General features: G+C 42.9%; 1 protein-coding gene across 1 annotated transcript in view; it reads left to right on the top strand.

The window, feature by feature from the left end:
• Positions 1 to 26,689, top strand: part of LOC145346843 (piezo-type mechanosensitive ion channel component 2-like) — an 895,380-nt gene that overhangs the window by 846,244 nt on the left and 22,447 nt on the right. Inside the window, exons 49-51 of the mRNA XM_080194667.1 lie at positions 957 to 1,049; positions 4,947 to 5,119; positions 8,206 to 8,322. Of these exons, the coding sequence (XP_080050793.1) occupies positions 957 to 1,049; positions 4,947 to 5,119; positions 8,206 to 8,322 (383 nt within the window). The remainder of the gene's footprint in view (positions 1 to 956; positions 1,050 to 4,946; positions 5,120 to 8,205; positions 8,323 to 26,689) is intronic.

The raw sequence follows: 26,689 nt of genomic DNA, 5'->3' as shown, positions 1-26,689 counted from the left end.
GGAATACAAATTAAATCCAATTCAAAATTCTTTTGTCACAAATCTGATTTTAACTTGCAGTATTCCCTTGAAGAAAATTGAAAGGAGTGTAATATTTACTAAAATAAACATTTAAAATGTAGAAACATAGGAAACAGGAACAGAATTTGACCATTCAGCTCTTCAAATCTGCTCTGTCATTCATTATGGCCATGGCGATCTTCCAACTCAGAAACATGTTCCCGCTTTCCCCTATATCCTTTGATCCCTTTAACCTCAAGAACTATATCTAATTCTTTTCTGAAAAAATTGATGTAGAGCAACCATGTCAATAACGAGGCAGCTCAGATGCTAACTGACTGAGTGGGCAACTCAGAGGTCTCCTGCTTAAAAGCACCGCAGGAAAGCTGCTCTTTGAAGGCCCTGGGTAATAGACCAATCCAGGCCACAGGAAAGTATGGTGAGGGTTTTTGCAGGGTGCAATCACTGGTTTGGGGTGCTCTGAACACCCCCCATACCCACACCTAACTTCTGATGCTGGGTCTCTTGAGCAGGCACTGAATGCTCTTTGAAAGAAGGTCGCTCTCCCACTCCTCAAACTGACTTTCAAGATGAAAAGCAGCCCACACAGGTTTACTGCCTTCTGGAAACATAATTCAATCCCCCATTATATGGAGTGAAAAAACAGAAGTTTTATGTAGATATTTGGAAGCTAAAATAGCAGAGTCTCAGGAAATGAATGAGCCGCAGTATAGCCCAGTTGGTCTGAATGATCTGTATCTGTGCTATATGTCTCCATGTATCTCATAAACTGTTTTTTCACTGGAAGACAAAAATCACCACCCGATGTGTTATTCCCCTGTGAATCTCTTTTCTGGTGAATTTTAATATGTTGCCATATTCAGACACAGGTTCCAACATCTAGAATAATTTTTTATTTTAGTGACATATTCAAATCTGTGTTTCTTTTCCTCAAGCCTATCTTTACAATGAGTGCCCAGCAGAAGCAGCTGCATGATCTTACTCCAAGTCAGTACAACAGACTCTTAAGAAAATATAATGACAATTCTGTAAGTACTTTCTGCATCATTATCATTTATATGCTGTGTGGCACACTGTGGCACAATTTCAAAATTTCCAGATGATATGAAACTTGGAAGCATTGTGAACAATGGGGAGGATAGCATGGAACTTCAAAAGGGCATAGACATGTTGATGGAACGGGAGGACAGTTGGCAGATGACGTTCAGTGCAGAGAAATGCGATGAAAAGGAGCCCACACAAGTTTACTTGCTTTGCATGCCACATGGCAATAGGCCTGCCCACAGCAGGCTTGATACCAAATACCATTGTTTGCTGGGGACAGTATGGAGACAGCTTTCCTGTGTATCTGACCCCATGTTGTACCTGTCCCGTGAGTGTTTGATGGGGACAGTGTAGAGGGAGCTTTACTCTGTATCTAAAAGAAAGTCAATATCTTTTCCCAAAAGTTAGGTAGTCTAAAACTAGAGGCATAGGTTTAAGGTGAGGGGAGAGATACAAAAGATACAGAAGGGCAATGTTTTCACAGAGGGTGAACAAGCTGCCAGAGGTAGAAGTAGAGATGGGTACAATTTTGTCTTTTAAAAAGCATTTAGACAGTTACTTGGGTAAAATGAGTATAGAGAGATTTGGGCCAATTGTGGGCAATTGGGACTAGCTTAGGGTTTGAAAAAAAGGTGGCATGGACAAGGTGGGCCTGTTTCCATGTTGTAAATCTCTATGACTCGCTGCAGCAGGAAATGGCCCTTAAGGAGTCATTAATTTTTCATTTATGGGCCTCACTTGATGGTGGGTAGGAGGTCAGGAACCTGTGATAATTTGCAACAGGCTTTGCCAAGACTACTTTGTTTCTTCATAGCAGTTGAAGGTCCAAAATCAGTTGAGAATGGCATGGATGCGTGGAGTTCACAAAGTAGAAATTGAAATAGGATGCAAACCCACACAAATGAGGAGAATATGCAAGCTCCACACAGTTACCCAAGGGCAGAATTGAATCTGAGTCCCTGGTACTGTGAGGCAGCATGTCTACTGTGCCACCATGTCAGCATAAACTCCAACCTTTTTCTCTCTTGCTCAAAAGACAGCATATCAGGTTATAATGTATCTTAAAAGGCTATTCAAAAATATTATGAATTTTTGTCCCACTCATTGTAATTGAACCATCCCTTTAAATTTGACTTATGTGCATTATATCCTCCCTTATCGATGGTGTCATGTGGAGATCCAGCTGAGTTTGCACCTGAATTTGTGAACTTAGATAAGAGATTTGAATGCATTTTACAGTTTAGATTCAAATATCTCGTGATGTCTTGATGGGAGACTTTAATTTCCCAAACATCGATTGGAATATCCCTAGGGTAAGGGGTTTGGATGGGCAGGAATTTGTTAGGTGTGTTCAGGAGGGTTTCCTGACACAGTATGTGGATAAGCTTACACGAGGAGAGGCTGTACTCGGTCTAGTACTGGCTAATAAACCTGGACAGATGTCAGATCTCACAGTGGGAGAGCATCTTGGGGATAGTGATCATAACTCTATCTCCTTTACGATAGCATTGGAAAGAAATAGGATTAGGCAAGCTAGGGAAATGTTTATCTGGAGCAAGGGAGAGTATGAAGCCATCAAGAAGGAAATTAGACGAGTAAGTTGGAAGGAGGTATTCTTGGGGGAAAAGTACCAAAGTAAGGTGGCAGATTTTCAAGGAATGTTTGTCTGGAGCTCTGCATAACAACGTTCCAATGAGACAGGGAGGTTTTGGTAGGTTACGGGAACCATGGTACATGAATGTTGTAATGAACCTAGTTAAAAAGAAAAGAAAGGCGTACAGAAGGTTTAGAGAGCTAGACAATGTTAGGGATCTAGAGGAGTACACGGCTTGTAGGAAGGAATTTAAAAGGGAAATTACGAGAGCCATAAGGGGTCATGAGAAGGCCTTGGCGGGTAAGATTAAGGAGAATCCTAATGTGTGCTACAAATATGTGAAGAGTAAAAGGATGAGATATGAAGGAATAGGACCTATAAAATGTGAAGGTGGGAAAGTTTGTACGGAACCGGTAGAAATAGCAGAGGTGCTTAATGAATGCTTTACCTCAGTATTCACGGTGGAAAAAGATGGTTGTACTGCAGGCTTGCAGCTGACTAAAAAGATTGAGTATGTGGACATTAAGAAAGAGGACGTTTGGAAACTTTGAATAGCATCAAGATAGATAAGTTGCCGGGACCAGATGGGATATACCCCAGGTTACTGTGGAAGGCAAGGGAAGAGATTGCAGAGCCTCTGGCGATGATCTTTGCATTGTTGATGGAGACGGGAGAGGTTCCGGAGGATTGGAGGATTGCGGATGTAGTTTCCATATTCAAGAAGGGGAATAGGAATAGCTCAGAAAATTACCAACCGGTGAGTCTAACTTTAGTGGTTGGTAAGTTGGTGGAGAAGATCCTGAGGGACAGGATTTATGAATATTTAGAGAAGTTTAGTATGCTCAATAGCAGTCAGCACGGCTTTGTCAAAGGCAGGTCATGCCTTACGAGCCTGGTTGAATTCTTTGAAAACATGACTAAACACATTGACAAAGGAAGAGCGGTAGATGTGGTTTATATGACTTCAGCAAGGCGTTCGATAAGGTCCCCCATGCAAGACTTCTTGAGAAATTGAGAGGGCATGGGATCCAAGGGGCTGTTGCCTTGTGGATCCAGAACTGGCTTGCCTACAGAAGGCAGACAGTGGTTGTGGATGGGTCTTTTTCTGCATGCAGGTCGGTCACCAGTGGAGTGCCCCAGGGATCTGTTCTGGGACTCTTGCTGTTTGTAATTTTCATAAATGACCTGGATGAGGAAGTGGAGGGATGGGTTAGTAAGTTTGCCGACGACACGAAGGTTGGTGGCTTTGTGGATAGTCTGGAGGGATGTTAGAAGTTGCAGCATGACATTGATAGGATGCAAGACTGAGCGGAGAAATGGCAGATGGACTTCAACCTGAATAAATGTGTAGTGGTCCATTTTGGCAGGTCAAATGGGATGAAGGAGTATAATATCAAGGGTAACACTCTTAGCAGTGTAGAGGATCAGAAGAACCTTGGGGTTCTAGGTTCTTAGGACTCTTAAATCAGCCTTGCAGGTAGAGAATGTGGCTAAGAAGGCGTATGGTGTACTGGCCTTCATCAATCAAGGGATTGAGTGTAGGAGCCGGGAAATAATGCTGCAGCTTTATAAGACCCTTGTCAGGTCCCACTTGGAGTACTGTGCTCAGTTCTGTTCGCCTCATTACAGGAGGGACGTGGAAGCTATTGAAAGGGTGCAGAGGAGATTTACGAGGATGTTGCCTAGATTGGGTGGCATGCTTTATGAGGATAGGTTGAGGGAGCTCGGTCTTTTCTCCCTGGAGAGATGAAGGATGAGAGGTGACCTGATAGAGGTTTATAAGATGTTGAGAGGTATAGATCTGGTGGATTCTCCAGAGGCTATTTTCCAGGGCTGAAATGGTTGCTATGTGAGGACACAGGTTTAAGGTGCTGGGGAATAGGTACGGAGGAGATGTCAGGGGTAAGTTTTTTACTCAGAAGGTGGTGGGTGAGTGGAATCAGCTGCCATTGGTGGTGGTGGAAGCAAGTTCAATAGGGTCTTTTAAGAGACTTCTGGCTGAGTACATTGGACTTAATAGGATTGATGGTTATAGGTAGGCCTGGTAGAGAGGGATATGATCAGTGCAACTTGTGGGCCGAAGGGCCTGTTCGTGCTGTAGTTTTTCTATGTTCTATGTTCTATGTCTTAAAGCAGTGCTAAATAAATTAGAACTGACATATCTAAAGGGGAAAGTCATCCCCATTGGATCACAATAAATAACATCGATGTTTATTGCTCTCAAAAAATGAAGTTGATAGAAATAAAATTCACAGTGAATTCAAGAGCTAATTGTATTTTTTCTTAGGCTGCTATGCAGTTCTTGGAAGCGTACATGAGAGAAGATATTCTGATTGCACAACTTGAAGGAAATTCAAACTCTCTCTGGACTATCAGCCCACCAAGTCGGGAGAAGATGATAGAAGAATTAAACCATAATGCTTCAAAAATCTCCATTGTTGTATCTTGGTCTGTCCAAAGGTAAAATAGTTTGAATGTTTGATTACTATTAAATTTCATTGTACACATGATGAGTTGAAATTTATCAGCCCTTCGGAGACAGACTGGGAGGCAAGATGGCTCAAAAAATATTGCAGGTAGTTGGCAGGGTAGTGCACCTGTTGTTTTCCTACCACCATGGCAATGGCAGGGAACAAGGCAGACAACTGTCCTGCCCAGAGCCCAGTTGAACAACCTTAAGGGCCTGTTCCCATATCCGCTGGCATTTAACCAGCAGTGAGGGAAGACCGCCAGGTAAATCCAGGCAGTCCCCCAACAGATGCCAGAAGTGGGAAAGGGCTCTCTATTTTTTCGTCACTTGTTAGGCCTCTTAGTAGCCCCCAAAGAGCAATGGTATTGCCGGCACTCTCAAATTCCATTTCCCTGTCCCAATACAGTCTCCCAGATGGACACCAGTGCTCCCAGACCCTGTTGATGTGATTGTGAAGGCACTACATCCACCTTCCTCTTTCTCCTGGTACAGTTCCAGCAATGGCCATTGCTCCTGTTGGATTTGTTGAGGAAATACCTGATATGATTTAATATTCATTTTCTGACTTACATAACAAAGTATAACCAGATTTTCTGCTGCTACATAATTCATCACATTATTTCCAACCAGTAAAATAAGTGGATGAAAAATCATGTCTTGGTGAACACATTTCCAGAAAATCCCAGTCTATAACTTAAGAGTCATAGTCAATTTCAAATAGATTCTCCAGGTCTGCTAGCTTCCAGCTAAAATTGCAATGGCCAGGAGAATTGGGAATGGAAAACCAGGTTTCACTTCAGTTGCCAAACCCATTGCAACCCTCCCAGGCCCCCATCGGGGTCCTGCCCATAGTATATATTTAAATTCAGCACTTTCAATATAATTAGCAGGCTTGAATTCCAATTCAAACAGCTGTTGCTATTCACCCTTCTCCAAGATGTGATCTGCACTGGGCGGGCTTTCATGCAGGTGGTCACAAGAGTTGAACCCCGAGGGTTGAGGAAGCACCACTCAGCAATGAGAGGCACCGCCTCCACATCACACAGGTATGAGTTTTATCTGACCTGACCCCCTACTCCGGTCCCCTCCTCCCAAGACCCTCCCCCCACTCAACCTCCCATCAGGCTATGTGCCATGACAGTGCCAACAGTGCAGTGCTTCCTGGCATCCTAGCACTGACATCCTGGCGGTCCAGTGGCCATTTGCCCCATTGCTTTTGCCAGGCTGAAAGGACAAGATCCTCGAGGGTCCTGGGATTGGGTAGGCTTGGGCTTGGGCTGGGACTGTGCCACTCTCCACTGGGGCAGGGGTGTCATGGCTTGAATGCTCCTTCTAGTCCTGGCAGACCTAAAGATCACCCCTAGCACGATGATTTCAGGCAGCCCTGTTCAAATACATCTGTCTGACAGCATTGGCAGAAGTGACTATCACAAAGTAGGCACTGGGAGACCAATTCTCATCTTCGTACTTGGGGGCACCGTCCAAAATATTGTGTGACAATACAACTGTACTAAGTGGGATGGATTAAGGTCAGAATATAGCAGCTCCAAACTGGACATCCATGAGGACCTTTGTGCAATAACAGTAGCAGAGTTGTATTTCAGCACTTTCTATAACTTCATGGCCAGCATATTCCTCACACCTCCAGTAACATTAAGCCAAATGATGAATGCTCGTTCAACAAGCAGTACAGAAGAACATGCCATAATCATCACCAAGCTTGTTCTCCCAGTGTCTATATGGGTTTTCTCTGGGAGCTGTGGTTTCCTTTCACAGTCCAAAGATGTGCAGACTGGGTGGATGGACCATACAAGATTGCCCCTCTGTTTCTAAAGATGTGGAAGTTAGGTGGATTGGCCATGGTAAATGCACAGGGTTACAGAGGGGGTGTTAGGCCTGAATGGGTGGGATGTTCTCTGAGTCGATGCAGGCTCGATGGGTTGAATGGCATCCTTCTGCACTGTAGGTATTCTGTTCTAACTAGTTGAACCTCTATTCCTTTGGTTAGGTGTTTGCCCAAATGATCACCTTAAAAATAGCATCCAACTACTAATTACCTTTTTACAATGAAAGTATACATCAACTGATTTTGTCACATTATACCCACTTAATATTTCATTACAAATTATGAGCCAAGACTTAATATTGGAGATTATGGACTAAATTTTACTGATTCCTAAATTGAGGAAGCAGATACAGAGGGGCTTGTAAAATGGTAGGAACCCTTTTGGGTCAGCTTCTCTATCAGTGGTGATGTTTTACAGTGGCAAGCAGGAAGCAGGCTGACAACCCCTTAGAAATAGCCTCCCTGTGGCAACCTGGGGCAGTGGAGCCATTGGTTCTATGGCCCAAAGAGAAGGCCGTGGACAGAAAAGGTAATAACACCCCATGGTTCCAACTATATATCCAGAAGGGTTGCCCCTTCGTACTGTGGTATGTAAAGTTTAATTGCTGTTTTACCAGTTAGGAGACTGCATTGGTAAAATTAACCAACCAATTCTGCTGTCTTCAAGTGCTGCCATGCACCTCGATTTTTGATTCAACCTCAAGCTTGTAAAACCCACAGGAACATTCAGCCCTTTATTGAATGCAAATAAATTGAGTTTGCACATTCTTCCTGTGTCTACGTGGGTTCTTTTCAGGTGCTCCAGTTTCCTGCCATATTCCAAAGATGTGTGGGTTAGACTGATTGACCATACAACATTGCCCATTAATGTCATGAGGACTAGCAGTGTAAATAGGTGGGGTTATGAGGATTGGATTTGGGTGGAATTGTTGGTGCAGGTTCAGTGGGCCAAATGGTCTCCTTTTGCACTGAAAGAATTCTATGATGTATTTCCTTCCCAGATTTTCATTATATTTCATTATATATAAAGACAATTTAAGTTGTTTTTGGTTCAGACACATTTTATGAAGCAGAACATTTTCAACTTATAACATTGTTAACACTTTGTCCTAGTCAACCAAACCATTTCATCATTTTATCTTATGATTCTTTGCTTATTATCTGAGAGTATTCATGTTTCAATATTCATGGTGTACACTACAATCAGCTTTCAGTACATTCAATTCACAGGAATATCAGTCTTGGTGGAAAGGCAGAAATTGCTTCCGATAAACTCTCGTGTGAAATTCAACCGCAGGCCAGAATAGGACTTGCTGCATTGCTCGAAGGAAGTGAGAACAAATCTGTGTAAGTTAATAATTTTAGTTAACTACACAACTAATATTTCATGTTTCAAGGTTTTTTTAATCAATAATCTTTACATTAATTGCAAATCTTATTTTTAAAAAATCCAACACTTGAATTCCTGGCATCTATATTTTTATCATAAAGTGCTGGGTTTGGACTTTGAGTTCTGTCATCTGATCTCAGCAAGAGAATTGTTTTGTTTGCTGAATGTAACCATATGGTGGGCACATTCTTTGTGAATGTATTTTTAACAGCAATTCAGAACCAGAACCATTCCATCATGCTATATGACAATGTATTTTATTAAAATGTTTCTTTATTTAGCACAATGCACATACTTTGAAAATTTCTGAAGTATAATAAATGGATTGAAGGATTTTACAGCATAAACACCTTGCATGTATATGCTGTTTATGTTGAAGAATATACCAAGAGGATTTATAGAAGCATGAAGAACATAAAAGATGAGCAAACATTAGTACAGATGACCAAGACTGGGTGAAAATGGATGATCTTAATGGAGGAGAGAATGGTACTGGCAGTGTTTAGGAAAAGAATTGCAAAGGTGACATCTGGACAACTAACAACATGGTCATCAATAGGTGGGGTGGGAGGGGTTAGATGTGGTGAAAGAAGGAGGAATGCATTAAAGGAACAGAACTTGATGTTTGGGAAAGGTGGGGATTGTGAATGGAGTGGCAATTAAAACACTGGAGAAAGTCACAGTGACATGGAGGACTGTGGCCATTGGAGGATTTTAATCCAGGGATGAGAATTTTGGATCTTGAGGATCTCAGAAACTAATGCAGGTCAGCAAGAACAGGGTGGTGTGTAACTGTGAGGGTAACATACAGGAAGCAGTACTTTAGATGAAATCAATAATGTTTTATAGAATCAAAAAAAATGCTGGAAAATCTCAGCAGATCTGGCAGCATCTGTAAGGAGAGAAAAGAGCTGATGTTTTGAGTCCAGATGACCCTTTTGTCAAAGCTGGTTTTATGGAAGATGAGAACAATCGATAATTTTAGTCTGGAAGTAACAAAGGCATGACAGTTTTTTATCAGCAGATATGTGAGAGTAAGAACAAGCATGGGTTATTTTAGATGGAAATCAGCTATTTATGATGGAGAGCATATTAACTTGAAAGCTGAGCTCAAAGTTAACCAGATGTCAATGTTGTGAACAATCTGGCTCAACTTTAAACATGCATTAGCTGTAGGAGGGACCCTCCCTGCACCACTGACCTCATTAGCCCTGTTTAAAAATATTAGCATGGAATTCTGAAATGAGGTGCTTTAGTCATTCTTCCAGTTTTGCAGAAATAGTAGGTTTATTCATAATGTTGAAGGAGTTGAAAATTTGTTAAGGGTCAAATAAAGTGGTGTTGCAAGTTTCTAATGAGTCCAATGAAGGTTGAAGGCTTAGTGGCAGAAAACCTGCTGTGACTCATGGGATCTATAGTTGCTGCCCCTCTTAGGGTGCAGCACTACCAGAAAAATGGAGCACAGACAGCAGCGAGGGGAAGCTATGAGCAGAGGAAATGGAACAGGGCATTCAATAGAATATGTATTCAACCATGATAGCTACAAAGCACTTCTGCTTCTTCCACCACAGACAGGGGCAATGTCTGACGTAGCTATAATTTAAAAGAATATGATCATTCAACTGACTCTCTGGCACTGCTACTCCAGATGAGTCTATAGCAACAGAGCAGTGGAAGGATGACTCTATGCATGGCCGATTTGATCACAGTGTCCTTTGATTTCTGTGTCTCAGAATCCTACCAGACTGAAGCCAACAACATTGGCAGCATCTCACAGTTTGCCATGCATCATTGCACTAATGAGATAACGGAGGTTGTGTACACAAGGAGAGAGGACTGTCTTCTCTGAAGCCAGAGAAAAGCAGGAGGGGCAAGAATGTGGTTTTTCTAGGATGGTAGGATTTTTCAATGGTGCAGGGTGCCATGGACTGCAGAAACATGAGAAACAAATGTCAACAGGAAAACATGTTGGAGTCTAAAGGATACCATCCTCTTACCACGCATTTGGAGTGCAGCCATGCATAAAGCTTCATGTTGGTGAGTGCCTGTTATCCTGTCGGCAGCCACAATGAAGTTCCTCTATACCAGTCTGACATTCAAACTACCACAACAAATCAGAGGCTGACTGGTGACAAGAGCCACCTCCCAGATCACTTGATGTTTAATCATTAGCTTTGAATTACCCTGACAACTATTGGGCTCTCTTCCAAGGTTAAAAGCTGTTGAGGAACTGGTGAGTTTTCTTTTGCAGGTGTTGCATTCCACCTTGTGGAAAAAAATGCTTTTTCAGTGGCTAAAGATTACCTGGATGTGGAAGAGATCACTCGGGGTGGTTTACAGAGGGTGGTTGAAACAAAGCTTTTGGATTTGGTGAACAAGCTGCAACTGACTGTAACTGAAGGGGAGAGCAAGGCAGAGATCATTTTGGCAGAGATAATTTGATAGCTCAGCATTTCAATTCACCAGAAACACAGATTGAATCATTGGAACTGGCTAGAATTCAATTATAAATGAAACAGCCGCAACACGAAAAGTATTCAAACAGTTTGAATTGCAATTAAATTAAATTAAATTAAACTCGCTAGAGTTTAGAAGAATGAGGGGAGATCTCATTGAGACGTATAAGATGATGAATGGGATGGATAGGATAGAGGTGGAGAGACTCTTCCCGCTCAAAAAAGACAGTAGGACTAGGGGGCACAGCCTCAAGATAAAGGGGAGGCGGTTTAGAACGGAGTTGAGGAGGAACTTCTTCACTCAAAGGGTGGTGAATCTCTGGAATTCTCTGCCCGTTGAAGTGGTGGAGGCTGCCTCGCTAAATATTTTTAAGAAGCGGGTTGATGGGTTTTTGATAAGAGAGGGGATTAAGGGTTATGGGGAGAGGGCGGGAAAGTGGAACTGAGCCACAACAGATCAGCCATGATCTTATTGAATGGCGGGGCAGGCTCGAAGGGCTAGATGGCCTACTCCTGCTCCTATTTTTTATGTTCTTATGTTCTTAAATGCAAAAGAAAGAGAGAGATAGGTAAAGATATTAAGATCTTAAGGGATGCAGAATCAAGTCAATTAGTAATGATGAAGAAGTATTTCCAGAAAAGGTGGAATATGTGAAATTAATGGTGAAAAGACTAGTGTTTCATTGTCTAAGCTAAGGTTAGAGATTCCAATGAAAAGTGATGAATTGTAGTAGAAATAATAGGGAAATTACCTTTTTCAGAGATTCAGTTTACCCTGGGTAACAAATAGCTAGATCACAGGTGGAAGTGATGCCTACTGTGGTTGAAAAGTCAGGGAAAATCAAACAACTGAGTGTTGTGGGAAGAGTATCCTGGGCTGTTTCCCAACAAAGAATGAGACAGAAAGAGGGGAAATCAAGGAGTAAAGATAAGGAGGCTGAGGTTCAGTTATCAGAAACATTTTTTTTCCCAGATGGTTGATAAAGAGCAAGAATGGGATGAAATGGGTATCTTTAATTCAGGAAAGCTGGTAGAATTGCAATAGAATGATGTAGGGATAGAGCAGTTCTACCAGAAAGCAGACACAGAAGAAGGAGAGTATACCAGAGTGTTATTATATTAGAAATATGGTGGGATTTTATGGCCTTGCTCATCCCAAAACTGAAAAATCCCACCCAAGGTCAATGGTCCGCCCTTTGCCTGCTGTGGCAGGCAGGATAGTAAAATATTGGCTAATATCTGAATGAGGAAGTAGAGACCTTTACATCTTTAGACAGGTGAAAAATGCGCGGTGGTTCATCAAGTTATATTACTGGTAGGTTTTAGGAAGGAGTATTGTGGGTAGCGCATGAGGTGCCAGTAGGAAGTCATTTGGGAGTAAGGAAACTCAAGTGAAAATACAAAACAATTTATTGGCCTGGATTGCATAAAGATGTAGTAGAATTTTGCTGTACATGTTACAAATGTAAGGTAATGGGAAAATCTCAACTGGCAATCAAACCAGAACCCTCAATGCTCATTCTGGCATTTGAGGAACCTTTTACTAGGATCCTAATTGATTGTGTGGGTTCCCTCCCTAAATCAAAAAGTGGGAATCATGATTTGTTGACCATAATGGCTGTGTTTACTGTTGTGGTTCAGGTCAGAAACTCCAAAGTGTTTTGCAAAGTCAGCCTGAATCATAAGTTTTGCATCTTGCATTTGGCTAGGATAAGCATGAGGTGTTTCACTTTAGGTATGATTCAAGTGACCCACTAGGGAAGTTTTATCAAACAAAATTTATTTAAGAATGTGGTCAACATGTATAGTAAGAAAATTAGCAAGAACTTTTATCAATTGCAAGCAGAAATAAAACAATCACAATAATGTATAACACTTAACCAATATATATATCAGATATTCCAATCAAAACCAACATCCAATAAACAAAATCCTTCAAACAGATTTAACACTGCACAGGGTAAAGCTCTCATAATACTGGAATCTAGTTCCCTGGCTTGAATGCTGATTTTGAAATGATCTTGAAAACTCAGAGCGGCTTGTAATCATCAGCTCCCTAAAACACCAAAAACATAGATTCTTTACTGCAGCAAGACAACAAGCCTTCCTTTCAGTTAACTGGTAAAACTTTTGAAGCAAAACCAAAAAGAGAGACTTCTTTCAGCTGTGCTTCTAACATTGCAGCCAAAACAAAACTAAAAACAATCCTTGTCACCTGACCGAAACACAGCTTTTTTTCTCCTTCCACTATGACATCACCCAAGGCTATGATCATGATTTTAAAAAACCTCTTAAAGATATACAAACCTCCACATTACTAGATTTCTAGACACCCTTTCATTATGTAATATTTCAGCTAAAAGAATTGTAGACAGACAGAAATCCAATTAGATCAAGGATCAAATTTTACATAAGTTATCCAAGGAGGTTATGGATAGCTTAGGAGTGAAGCAATTTAAATCAATTATGTATCATCCATAATCGCAGGGAGCATTAGGACAGTGGCATTAAACTTTAAAGACTGAATGGGGGTGGGGGCGAACATTTGAGTTGTTGGGGATATTAGAAAACCCAAATTAGAGGAGGAGGTAAGAGTGCAGATTAGCAATGTGGTGGATGGTTACCAGGCAATAAAGGTGAGGGACAGAATAGGTGAATGTCTTTATGCACGAAGGAATTATAAAAGAGTAGGGAAATTTACCAGTAGAACAAAGATAAAAGCTTTGTATCTAAATGCATGAAGCAGTTGGAACAAAATTAATGAGTTAATGGCGCAAATGGAAACAAAGGGGTATGATTTGGTGGCTAAAAGCAAATTGCTGCAGATGCTGCAATCTGAAACCAAAGGAGAAAATGCTGAAAAATCTCAGGTCTGGAAGCATCTGTAAGGAGAGAAAAGAGCTGATATTTTGAGTTCAGATGACCCTTTGTCACAGCTAGTTGACGTTGGTTTATGATTTGGTGGTGATTACTGAGATTACTGGAGGAGGAGAAAGTGGGTTCCCGGACATGCGTCCTTTGTTTGAACAGAGGGGAGTATGGTAGGATGAGAGAGGAATTGGCGAATGTTGATTGGGAGAGTGTGTTGGAAGGTAGGTCTGCTGAGGAACAGTGGAGGATCTTTAAGGAGATCTTTCTTGGTGCTCAGCAGAAATTTATTCCGATGGTTAAAAAGGGTCGGAGGAGGAAAGGTAATCAGCCGTGGATAATGAAGGAGGCGAAGGAAAGTGTTAAATTAAAAGCAGATGCGTTTAGAGTAGCTAAGAGTAGTGGGCGAGAAGAGGATTGGGAGAGGTTTAAATGTCAGCAAAGAATGACAAAGAAATTGATAAAGAAGGGTAGGATAAACTATGAAGCTGGGCTAGCGCTTAATATAAAAAAGGATAGCAAGAGTATTTATAAATACATAAAAAGGAAGAGGCTGGCTAGGGTGAACGTTGGACCCTTAGAGGATGAGAGGGGGGACTTAGTGGTAGGGGATGGGGAAATGGCTGGGGCCCTGAATAACTTTTTTGTTTCGGTCTTCACGGAGGAGGACGTGAATAATTTGCTGGGTGTTAGCGATGGAAAGACGGTAGGAGTGGAGCGCCTGAATGACATTATTGTTATTAGAGAGGCGGTGCTCGACAGACTGGAGGGACTGATTGTGGACAAGTCCCCAGGACCAGATGGAATGCATCCAAGGGTTCTGAAGGAAATGGCAGAGGTGATAGTGGATGCCTTGGTGATTATTTTCCAAACGTCGCTGGATTCCGGGGAAGTGCCAGAAGATTGGAAAACGGCTAATGTTACGCCGTTGTTTAAGAAGGGTGGCAGGCAAAAGGCGGGGAATTATAGGCCGGTTAGTTTAACGTCTGTTGTAGGAAAAATGTTAGAATCCGTGATCAAGGAGAAAATAGCAAGGCATCTTGAGGAGAATTGTTTGGTAGAGCAGACGCAGCACGGTTTCGTTAAGGGGAAGTCATGTCTGACAAATTTATTGGAGTTCTATGAGGATGTGTCTAGGGCGGTGGATAGAGGAGAGCCGGTGGATGTGGTCTTTCTTGATTTTCAGAAGGCGTTTGACAAGGTGCCTCACAAGAGGTTATTGCAGAAGGTCAGGGGGCATGGAGTTGGGGGTAGGGTGTTAGCGTGGATAGAGGATTGGCTGTCAAATAGGAGGCAGAGAGTGGAGGTCAATGGGTGCTATTCAGATTGGCGGTTGGTGACTAGTGGAGTGCCCCAGGGGTCGGTGCTGGGGCCTCAGCTATTCACCATTTATATAGATGATCTGGAGGAGGGAACCGAGTGTATGGTGTCGAAATTTGCTGATGACACCAAGATTGGTGGAACGGCAAATTGTGCGGAGGGTGTGGAGAGTCTGCAGAAGGATCTAGATAGGCTGGGCGAATGGGCCAGGAACTGGCAAATGGAATTTAATGTTGGCAAATGTGAGGTTGTCCACTTTGGTAGGAATAATGGTAGGAAGGACTATTACTTACGTGGCGAAAATCTGCAGCATGCGACGGTGCAGAGGGACCTCGGGGTCCTTGTGCATGAGTCGCAAAAACCCAGCCTGCAGATGCAGCAGGTGGTCAGGAAGGCAAATGGGATGCTGGCCTTCATAGCGAGGGGGATTGAATATAAAAGTAGGGAGGCCTTGCTGCAGCTGTATAGGGCACTGGTGAGGCCGCAACTGGAGTACTGTGTGCAGTTTTGGTCACCGCACTTACGCAAGGATATTTTGGCCTTGGAGAGAGTGCAGAGGAGGTTTACTAGGCTGATTCCGGAGTTGAGGGGGTTGAACTATGAGGAGAGGCTGAATAAACTAGGCTTGTACTCGTTAGAGTTTAGAAGAATGAGGGGAGATCTCATTGAGACGTATAAGATGTTGAATGGGATGGATAGGATAGAGGTGGAGAGGCTCTTCCCGCTCAGAAAGGACACTTGAACTGGAGGGCACAGCCTCAGGATAAAGGGGGGGCGGTTTAGAACGGAGTTGAGGAGGAACTTCTTCACTCAAAGGGTGGTGAATCTCTGGAATTCTCTGCCCGTTGAAGTGGTGGAGGCTGCCTCGCTCAGCATTTTTAAGACGCGGGTTGATCGGTTTTTGATAGGCAAGGGGATTAAGGGTTCTGTGGAGAGGGCAGGAATGTGGAACTGAGCCACGACAGATCAGCCATGATCTTATTGAATGGCGGGGCAGGCTCGAGGGTCTAGATGGCCTACTCCTGCTCCTATTTCTTATGTTCTTATGACATGGCTACAAGGAGACCAGGTCTGAGAATTGAATATCCAAGGATATTCAGCATTTCAGAAAGATGGACAGAAAGGAAAAGTAGCTGGTATAGCTTTGCTGGTGAAGAAAGAGCTCAGAGTTGTAATGAAAAAATGACATAAGCACAAGAAATCAAAATGTGGAATCAGTCTGGTAGAAATAGGAAATAGCAAAGGGAAGAAGTACTTAGTTGGAGTAACTTAGAGGTCCCTAAGCAGTAGTTCCACAGTAGGGCATAGTATAAAACCAGGAAATACTGGGAACTTGCAAGAAAAGTACAGAAATGATCATGGGTGATTTTAATATGCAAATAGATTGGAAGAATCAAATTGGCAAGGTTAGCTGGAGGCAGAGTTCATTGAATGTATTTGAGATTGTTCCTTGGAACAGTATGTTATGGAACCAACCAGGGAGGGGGCTATTCAGGAACTGGGGTTGCGTAATGAGGAGGGATTTATTGGTGACCTCATAGTTAGGGATCCTCTAGGGAGCAGTGACCATAGAATTTTGAATTCCGTCGTACCATCATACTATGATAGAAAGTGGAGTCCCAAACTTTCGTTCTGGAATTAAACAAAGAAAATTACATAGGTATGAGGATAGATTTGGCCCAAATAGAGTGGGCAGGAAGGCTAAAAGGTAAGACAGCAAATGTGCCGTGGCAGTTGTTTAAGGAAGTACTGAATTCCTCACAACTGAAATATATTCTAGTGAGGAAGAAAGATGTAAGGGGGGTAAAAAAACATCCATGGCTAAACAAGGAAGCCAAAGATAATATAAAGACAAAATCTAATGTATACCATATTGCAAATGCCAGTAGCAGGCTGGAAGATTGGGAAACTTTCGAACATAAACAAAGGGATACCAAAAAAGTAATAAAAAGCGCTAAGGTAAATTACAAAAAAAACTAGCACAAAATATGATAAAGGATAGCAAAAGCTTCACTTAGTATATAAAAGGGAAGAGAGTCACAAAGCTGAATGTTGGTCCCTTGGAAGATGAAGCCAGACAGTTAATCGTGGGGAATACTGAAATGGCAAAGTCAATAAATCAAGACTTTGCCTCACTTTTCATGGTGGAGGACAGTAGTCCCATTTCTATAGGAATGGGCAAGTCAAAGGTAATAGAAAGGGCAGAACTTGGGCAGCACGGTAGCACAGTGGTTAGCCATTTCACAGCTCCAGGGACCCGGATTTGATCCCCAGTTTGGGTCAGTGTCTGTGTGGAGTTTGCACATTCTTGTGTCTGCATGTTAGGAGTTAGGAATAATTTATTAGCCTGGATAGGTGATTGATGGACAAAAGACAGAGAGTTGGGATGAATGTTTTTTTTTCCCAGATGGCAGAAAGTAACTAGTGGGGTGCCGCAGAATTCAGTCCTTGGGCCCCAGCTATTTACGATTTATGTGAACGACTTTGATACAGGGACAGAAAATGACACAAAAATAAGCAGGACAGTAAGTTGCAATGAGGGAATAAGAATCTTACAAATGGATATAGATAGGTTAGGAGAGTTGGCCAAAATGTGACAGATGGAGTTTAACGTGGATAAATGTGAGGTCATGCATTTTGGTCAGAGAAATGGAAAGGCAACTTATTATCTGAATCGAGAGAGCCTCCAGTGCAGAGGGATCCGGGTGTCCTCATTCATGAGTTACAGAAAAGTAGCATGCAGGTACAGCAGATTATAAAGAAAGTGAATTGAATGTTGGCATTTATAGCTAAAGGAATAGAATTTAAAGGTAAGAAAATATTGTTGCAACTATACAAGGCATTTGTGAGACTGCACCTGGAGTATTGTGCACAGTTTTGGTCCCCTTGTTTGAGGAAAGATGTAGTGGCATTGGAGACAGTGTAGAGGAGGTTCACTAGATGATTCCAGAGATGAGAGGTTTGTCATATGAAGAAAGATTAAACAGTTTAGGCCTAAACTCTCTGGAATTTAGAAGAATGAGTGGAAATCAAATTGAGGTATACAAGCTGATAAAAGGTATGAATAAAGTAGTCATGGAGCAGATGCTTCCTCTTGTGGGGCATTCTAGGATGAGAGGTCTTAAAATAAGGGGTAACAAACTTAAAACAGAATTGAGGAGAAACTATTTCCCCCAAAGGGTTTTGAATCTGTGGAATTCACTACCCTAAGGTGCGGTGGATGCTAGGAATGAGTAAATTTTAAGGAGGAATTAAACAGATTTTTAATTGGTAATGGGTTGAAGGATTGTAGGGAAAAGACAGAAAAATAGGGATGAGGAAAATATCAGCCATGATTGAATGGCAGAGTAGACTCGATGGGCTGAATGGCCTAAATTCTGCTCCCATATCTTATGAACTTACAAGACCATATTGATGGCCTATAGTCAGCAATATCCAGAGGATTGGGATAAAGGAATTTCGTTTGTACTTTTTGCAATTAATGATCCATCTAATGAATCAAAAAAATTCAGTCCCTCTGAATTAATTTTTGGCCATGAGATAAGAGGACCACTTAAGATTGATCAAGGAGACATTGGTGAGTCAGCATTCTGAGACTGCATTATTGGACTACGTGAAATTTTAGAGAAGGATTGAATAGAGTAGGTGAGTTGGCTAGACAGTGGCACTGCATGTGATGAAAAAAGAAATAGATAAGAATCAAAATTTTGTAGTTTTGTTAATGGGGAGAAAATATTTGAACTATTGACAGTGGTAGGTGAACCACTAAAAGTAAGGTTTAGCGGGCTTTATGAAATCAAAACAGCTAATTGAGGTGAGGTGAATTATTTGATACGGCTGCCAGATATGAGGAAGATTCACAGAGTGTGCCACGTTAATACGTTCAAACTGTATCTTGATAAGGAAGGAAAGTAAAAGAAGGATGTGTTCATTGTTACAACTCAGAGTGAAGAAACAAATCCAGTGAAGCAGTTGAGACTGCCTTGTTGAATGTTTTTAAGGCAAATATAGCTTTATTTTTACAAAGTAAAGGAATTAAGGGTTATGATGAGCAGGTGGATAAGCAGATCTGAGTCCACAAAAAGATCAGCCATGATCTTATTGAATGGTGGAGCAGGCTCAAGGGGCCAGATGACCTACCCCTGCTTCTTGTTCTTATGTTCAGATACTAAATTGAACAATGATGAAGTAATCAAAATTTGGGACAATTTACTGAGTTACCTTTCAGAGAAAAATCAAAATGATTGGAAAGAGTTGTTGCAATCATATAAAGCTATATGTGGGAATAAACAGGAAAGTACTAAAGTAATTGTGCATGATGCAGATTAGAAAATGCTATTCAAATTGAGCAATATCCATATAGGCTCATTCCACCAAATTGACAAAAGTTCAGAAGTTGAAGTTAACACTTGCTCAGTGTGAGATGCAGCACAAAATCTTGATCAAACACTATGAAGGGCTGGTCAATAGTGCCAAATCTCAGTTAATGAATATGCAAATCGAGACAAATGAGGGCAATGTAAAGTGGTGAAGGCAAAGAAGGAAAACAAGTTTTACGACAGTGATGCAAATAAGGAAGAGGAATGGAAGAAAAATTGATTGATCTGAAGCCTGTTCCTGAGTTGTTGAAATTAACTGAGCATAAACTGCAGTTCTGTCAATAGCAACTTGTCTTCTATGAAAGGAAAAATACAGATAAGTCAGTAGTCATGTGTGATCTCAAGATGGAGATTGAGGAGCGGAAGCATTTTACTATTGCAGACTGAAGAAAAGGACAACGAGACTGTTTGATGAAACTGTACCATCATTCCTAATGAATTGCTGGGATAATGAATCTATACAGCTTGCACAGACATGGATACCCAGAGAAACAGCGCTGTTCACAACTGATATTCGAGCAAATTACAATGGTGTTCACAATAACATAACTGCTGCAATGATCACTAAAACCATAATTAAATCCTGACACTGAAGAAGCCAATCTGTTATATATCATTTCCAAAGAATGTGCAGAAAATGACGAAGATCCAGAACAAACTAATCACTTAACTATACTGGAACAGAAAGATATACTTCTATTTTCACAATCCAAGATTGTCCAATTTATATTTTCCAAGGTGGTGAGGAATAAAAAAACTATCTAACAGTTTCAGAATTGAGAGTTGTGTTGTAATTGACAATCCACTAATGCAGGCCAACGCTGCAGATAAAGAAGAAAATCATAATCCACAACTAAAAATTTGAGGTTAGAGAGAATTTTGTGCTTAGCATTTTGCAACAGAAAGTGGAGTTGGATTCACCGACAGAGGAACTAAGGCCAGTTAGCAAAGGAGACTGGGATAAAGTGACCCCTCTGGATGGTCCTGAACACACATGTGAAGTTGAGAAAATATGCTAAGGGACTGGTTGTCTTTGACAAAATCTGTGAGCAGCTCAACCTTCTGCAAAGATTGCTTCAATTCGACATTTCAGGACTCTGAAATTCAAAAGAACTGATTCGACTCAACAAAGGAAATTACAAAGCAAATCTGAATTGTTTTGTGCCAGTTTGCATTCAGTGTAAAGTTTTATCCTCCAGACCCTATCCAGCTCTCTGAGGACATTAATAAAACTAATTTGCAATTATGACAATAGAACCAAGCTCAGACTCAGAATTATAACAGGATCGAAAACAGAAGACCTCTGGAAAGACGCAGCTGAACAACCTAGCCCTTATCCTTAAATTATGACTTCTTGATTTGATTTATTATTGTCACATGTATTGGGATACAATGGAAAGTATTGTTTCTTCCATGCTATACAAACACGACATACTGTTCATAGAGTGCATAGAGGAGAAGGAAAGGTGAGAATACCATGCAGTCACAGGGTGAAGAGAAATATCAGCTTAATATATGGTAGGTCCATTCAAAAATCTGATGGCAGCAGGGAAGAAATTATTCTTGAGTTGGTTGGTATGTGTTATGAGACCTTTGTATTTTCCTGACAGAAGAAGGTGGAAGACAGTATATCCGGGATGCATGAGGTCCTTGATTATGTTGGCTGCTTTTTCGAGGCAGCAGGAAATGCAGACAAAGTCAGTGGATGAGAGGCTGGTTTGCTTGATGGATTCGGCTATGTTCATAACCCTTTGTAGTTTCTTGTGGTCTTGGTTAGAGCAGGGGCCATACCAAGCTGTGATACATCTGGAAAGGGTGTTTTCTATTGTGCATTTGTAGAGCCATCCAGATTCAAAATGCTGGCTCTGTTTTCCTTCCACAGATACTGTTAGACCTGATGAGATTTTTAGCATTTCCTGATTTTGTTTCAGATCCCAGCATCCACAGTAATTTGCTTTTATTTTACTGAGACAATGTATCTTTATCAAAATAGTGCCATGGAAACTTTTGCAGACAGAACAGCTGAGGTCTCGAATTAACATTTCACCTGAAAGGTGGCATGGGCATCTGTTCCTTAATAGTTACTGTCAGTCTACATCTTGTGCCCAAGTTACTTGGATGGGACTTTAATACACAACTTGCTGTCTCCAACTGCTGCAGTAAAGATCACAGGCTGCAATTCTCCCAAAAAGATTCTAAGTGCTGAATTCACAGAAAAACTGGTGTAAATCATCATTATTTTTTCAATGGGAATTCACACTAGAATCTCCCACACTCTGTGTAATGCAGAGGCCACAATCGTGAATCTCATTAAGTTTCAAGGGTCAGGGCCTATTTACAGTGGCCCCGAGCTGTCAGCTTCCCATTTTTGCTGGTCAGCTCAATCGCTGGCTGGCCCAGGACCCCCATAGTGCTGCCCCCCCAAAACCCCCAATGGCCTGATCGCAGCCCCCCCGCCAATTCATGCGCTAGCCCTGACCTCCCTGCCCTGAGCCAGAGAGCACCGATCTCCGAAACTCCCTCCCAGCAGTGGCGATTCCACCCACCCCCACCCCCCACCTCGGCAGACACCTCCCTAATGGCCACTGGCCCCACCCCCAGCACATCCTGGTCTCTGGCCTCTCGCTACCCTGACCAATCCCATGCAGAATGGTAGCAAGACGCCCCTACTGATCACCCCTAAGCCTCTTGGTACTGCCCCATGACTGGTGAACAGTGCCAATGTGCCCTTTGGGCATGGACACTTTGCCTCTTGGGCAGTGCCAGGGGGCACAGACTGACACTGCCAAGGTTCTCATGATGTGGAGATGCTGGCATTGGACTGGGGTAAACACTATAAGAAGTCTCACAACACCAGGTTAAAGTCCAACAGGTTTATTTGGTAGCAAATACCACTAGCTTTCGGAACACTGCTCCTTTGTCAGGTGAGTGGGAGTTCTTTTCACAAACAGGGCAGATAAAGACACAAACTCAATTTATGGAATAATGATTGGAGTGTGAGTCTTTACAGCTAATCGAGTCTTAAAGGTACAGAAAATGTGAGTGGAGAGAGCATTAAGCACAGGTTAAAGAGCTGTGTATTGTCTCCAGATAGGACAGTTAGTGAGATTTTGCAAGTCCAGGCAAGTCGTGGAGATTACAGATAGTGTAACATGAACCCAAGATCCCAGTTGAGGTTGTCCTCATGTGTGGAACTTGGCTATCAGTCTTTGCTCGGTGACTCTGCGCTATCGTGTGTCGTAAAGGCCGCCTTGGAGAACACTTACCCAAAGATCAGAGGGCAGATGCCCTTGACCACTGAAGTGTTCCACAACAGGAAGAGAACAGTTTTGCCTGGTGATTGTCGAGCAGTGTTCATTCATCCATTGTCGAAGCGTCTGCATAGTCTCCCCAATGTACCATGCCTTGGGACATCCTTTCCTGCAGCATATCAGGTAGATATGCTCAGTTGCAAGAGTTCGTACTGTGTACCTGGTAGATGGAGTTCTCATGTGCAATGATGGCATCCGTGTCGATGATCCGGCACGTCTTGGAGAGATGGTTGTGGCAGGGCGTCTCCATTAAGGACGGTCACCTCAGCATCTCACTGTACCACAAGCCCATGGATAACCTCACGATGCTCCACTTCTCTAGCTTCCACCTTAAACACGTTAAAGAAGCCATCCCCTACATACAAGCCTTTGTATACATAGGGGCTGCTCAGATGAGGAGGATCATAACAGACACTTCCAGATGCTGAAAGATGCCCTCGTAAGAACAGGATATGGCACTCGACTCATCGATCGACAATTCCAACGCGCGACAGCGAAAAACCACACCGACCTCCTCAGCAGACAAACACAGGACACAGTGGACAGTGTACCCTTCGTTGTCCAGTACCTCCCCGGAGCGGAGAAGCTATGACATCTCCTTCGGAGTCTTCAACATGTCATTGAAGGTGAACAACTCATCAAGACAAAGAACAAAGAACAAAATCAGCCCGGGAAACAGGCCCTTCGGCCCAATGAGCCCGCGCCACCATCTCAACAGCACCAGTCCCCCTCTCCACCCACGACCCCTGTCTAATGTTTTATGGCCATCCAGATTGAGGGAAACTGATTTAGGGACAATTTATTCCTGCCAATCAGCCTAACAGATCATCTTTGGGGTGTGGGAGGAAACCGGAGCACCCGGAGAAAACCCACGCAAGCACGGGGAGAATGCGCAAACTCCCACAGACACCGGCCCAAATCCATGTGTCTGCACAGCAATCAGCGATAGTCACTGAGCTGTCGTCTTGCCCAGTATCTTGTCCAGCTTAGGCACACACTAACGACATGAAGCAATCTCGAACAATCAAGAGCAGCCCCCGTGACTTAAAACCTAAGACCATCCCCACACCCCCACATCTTGCCTTCAAACAACTGCACAACCTTAAACAGACCATTGTTCGCAGCAAACTACCCAGTCTTCAGGAGAACAGTGACCACAACACCACACAACCCTGCCACAGCAACCTCTGCAAGACGTGCTGGATCATCAACATGGATGCCATCATCTCACATGAGAACACCATCCACCAGGTATACAGTTCATACTCTTGCAACTGAGCCAACGTTGTCTACCTGACATGCTGCAGGCATGGTACGTTAGAACATAGAACATAGAACATTACAGCGCAGAACAGGCCCTTCGGCCCACGATGTTGCGCCGACCAGTTACAAAAACAATGACCCACTAGCCTATACCAATCCCTTTTCGTCCATAAACCTATCCAGAGATCTCTTAAACGCCCCCAAACTAGACGCATTTACAACTGCAGCAGGCAGGGCATTCCAATCCCTCACCACCCGCTGGGTAAAGAACCTACCCCTGACATCCGTCCTGTAGCTACCCCCCCTTAATTTAAAGCCATGCCCCCTCGTGCTAGCTTTCTCCATCCGAGGAAAAAGGCTATCACTATCCACCCTATCTAAACCTCTAATCATCTTATATGTTTCAATAAGATCCCCTCTTAGCCGCCTTCTTTCCAACGAAAACAACCCTAAATCCCTCAGTCTCTCCTCATAGGACCTCCCCACCATACCAGGCAACATCCTAGTAAACCTCCTCTGCACCCTCTCCAATGCCTCCACATCCTTCTTGTAATGCGGGGACCAGAACTGCACACAGTACTCCAAGTGCGGCCGCACTAGAGTAGTGTACAGTTGCAACATTACACTGCGACTCCTAAATTCAATCCCCCTACCAATAAACGCCAAGACACCGTACGCCTTCTTAACAACCTTATCTACTTGATTCCCAACTTTCAGGGATCTATGTACACACACACCTAGATCCCTCTGTTCATCCACACTATTCAAAGTCCTCCCGTTAGCCCTATACTCGACACATCTGTTGCTCCTACCAAAGTGAATTACCTCACACTTCTCCGCATTAAATTCCATCCGCCACCTCTCGGCCCAGCTCTGCAACCTATCTAAGTCTCCCTGCAGACTATGACACCCTTCCTCACAATCTACCACACCTCCAACTTTGGTGTCATCAGCAAATTTACTAATCCACCCAACTATACCCTCATCCAGATCATTAATAAAAATTACAAACAACAGTGGCCCCAAAACAGATCCCTGAGGCACACCACTCGTAACTGTACACACCACTCGTAACTGTAAACCGTTGGGGAGACCATGCAGATGCTACGACAACAGATGAATGAATACCGCTCGACAATCATCAGGCAAGACTGTTCTCTTCCTGTTGGGAAACACTTCAGCGGTCACGGGCATTCGGCTACCAAATAAACCTGTTGGATTTTAACCTGGTGTTGTAAGACTTCTTACAAGGTTCCCATGCCCAGGGTGCACTACCCCCCCAGCCACCTTCACCCCTGGGGTGCCCCAATTGCCACCCCCCCACCCTCGTCCCCCTACTCCACTCCAGCAGTGTCGTCCCGCTCATTCCCTGAAAGTGGGGAACTAGTCTGAACCCCACTGGAGCATTCTCCAAGGTGGCCATCATGACACAACAGCGCAGAGTCGCTGAGCAGAGACTGATAGCCAAGTTCCGCACACATGAGGATGGCCTCAACCGGATCTTTTGTTCATGTCACACTAGCTGTAACTCCTACAACTTGCCTGGACTTGCAAAATCTCACTAATTGTCCTGTCTGGAGATAATATACATCTCTTTAACCTGTGCTTAATGCTGTCTCCACTCACATTTTCTGTACATTTTTAAGACTTGATTAGCTGTAAAGACTTGCATTCCAATCATTATTCTGTAAATTGAGTTTGTGTTTTTATATGTCCTGTTTGTGAAAACAATTCCCACTCACCTGACAAAGGAGCAGCGCTCCGAAAGCTGTTGGCGTTTGCTACCAAATAAACCTGTTGGATTTTAACCTGGTGTTGTAAGACTTCTTACAAGGTTCCCATGCCCAGGGTGCACCAGTCCCCCAGCCACCTTCGCCCCGGGGTGCCCCAATTGCCACCCCCCTAACCCTCCTCCCCCCACTCCACTCCAGCAGTGTCGTCCTGCTCATTCCCTGAAAGTGGGGAACTAGTCTGAACCCCACTGGAGTGAAATACTTCTGATGGGATGGGAGATGCTAGTGGGCCCAGAGACTCCAGTCCTGGGCCTGCTAATCACATTAAAAAGAAATGTAAAATATATTAAAATGACTTACCTGCTGTTCCAGCCGGTTTCTAGTGCGGTTCCAATGGCACTGGATGTCCGGCACTGGGAGGTCTGTGCATGTCAGGAATGCATGCGTGAATCCTGCCAATCGGCCAACATGCAATTCTCCTGACCCACTGCGCTGAAGGATTAGTGCGGCAGGATTGGAAAATTGCCCCCAGTCTTTACAGAAGTGGGACTGCCTATATACTGAAGTTTCCTGGGGTCCAAATTTCTCTCCATGCTTTTAAAACATGCTTTTTCAGAATATTCTCAACTCATTCTGAGGATGAAGGGCTTTTATCTTATGAGAAAAGATTGAACAGATTGGACCAGCACCGACTGGAGTTCGGAAAAATGAGAGGCAATATTATTGAAACGTATATCTTGAGGAAACGTATTAGGTTGGATACAAGGAGGATGTTTCCTTTTGTGGCGAGACTAGAACTAGGGGACAGAGTTCAACAATAAGTTGTGTCCATTTTAAGATTGAGATGAGGAGAGATTTTTTTTTCCTCAGGGTTGTTAGACTTTAGAATTCCCTTCCATAGAAAACAGTGGAGGCAGGGGGTCATTGAATTTATTCAAGACTGATTTAGATAGACAAGATAGTCAAGGATATGATGACCGATAGGAAAGTGGAT

The sequence above is a fragment of the Carcharhinus amblyrhynchos genome, chromosome 8 (assembly GCF_965287045.1).
Source record: "Carcharhinus amblyrhynchos chromosome 8, sCarAmb.v2.hapA, whole genome shotgun sequence".
NCBI classification, from domain to species: domain Eukaryota; kingdom Metazoa; phylum Chordata; class Chondrichthyes; order Carcharhiniformes; family Carcharhinidae; genus Carcharhinus; species Carcharhinus amblyrhynchos.
The sequence above is the reverse complement of the archived record's forward strand: the minus strand, read 5'-3'. Positions and strand labels throughout refer to the sequence as shown.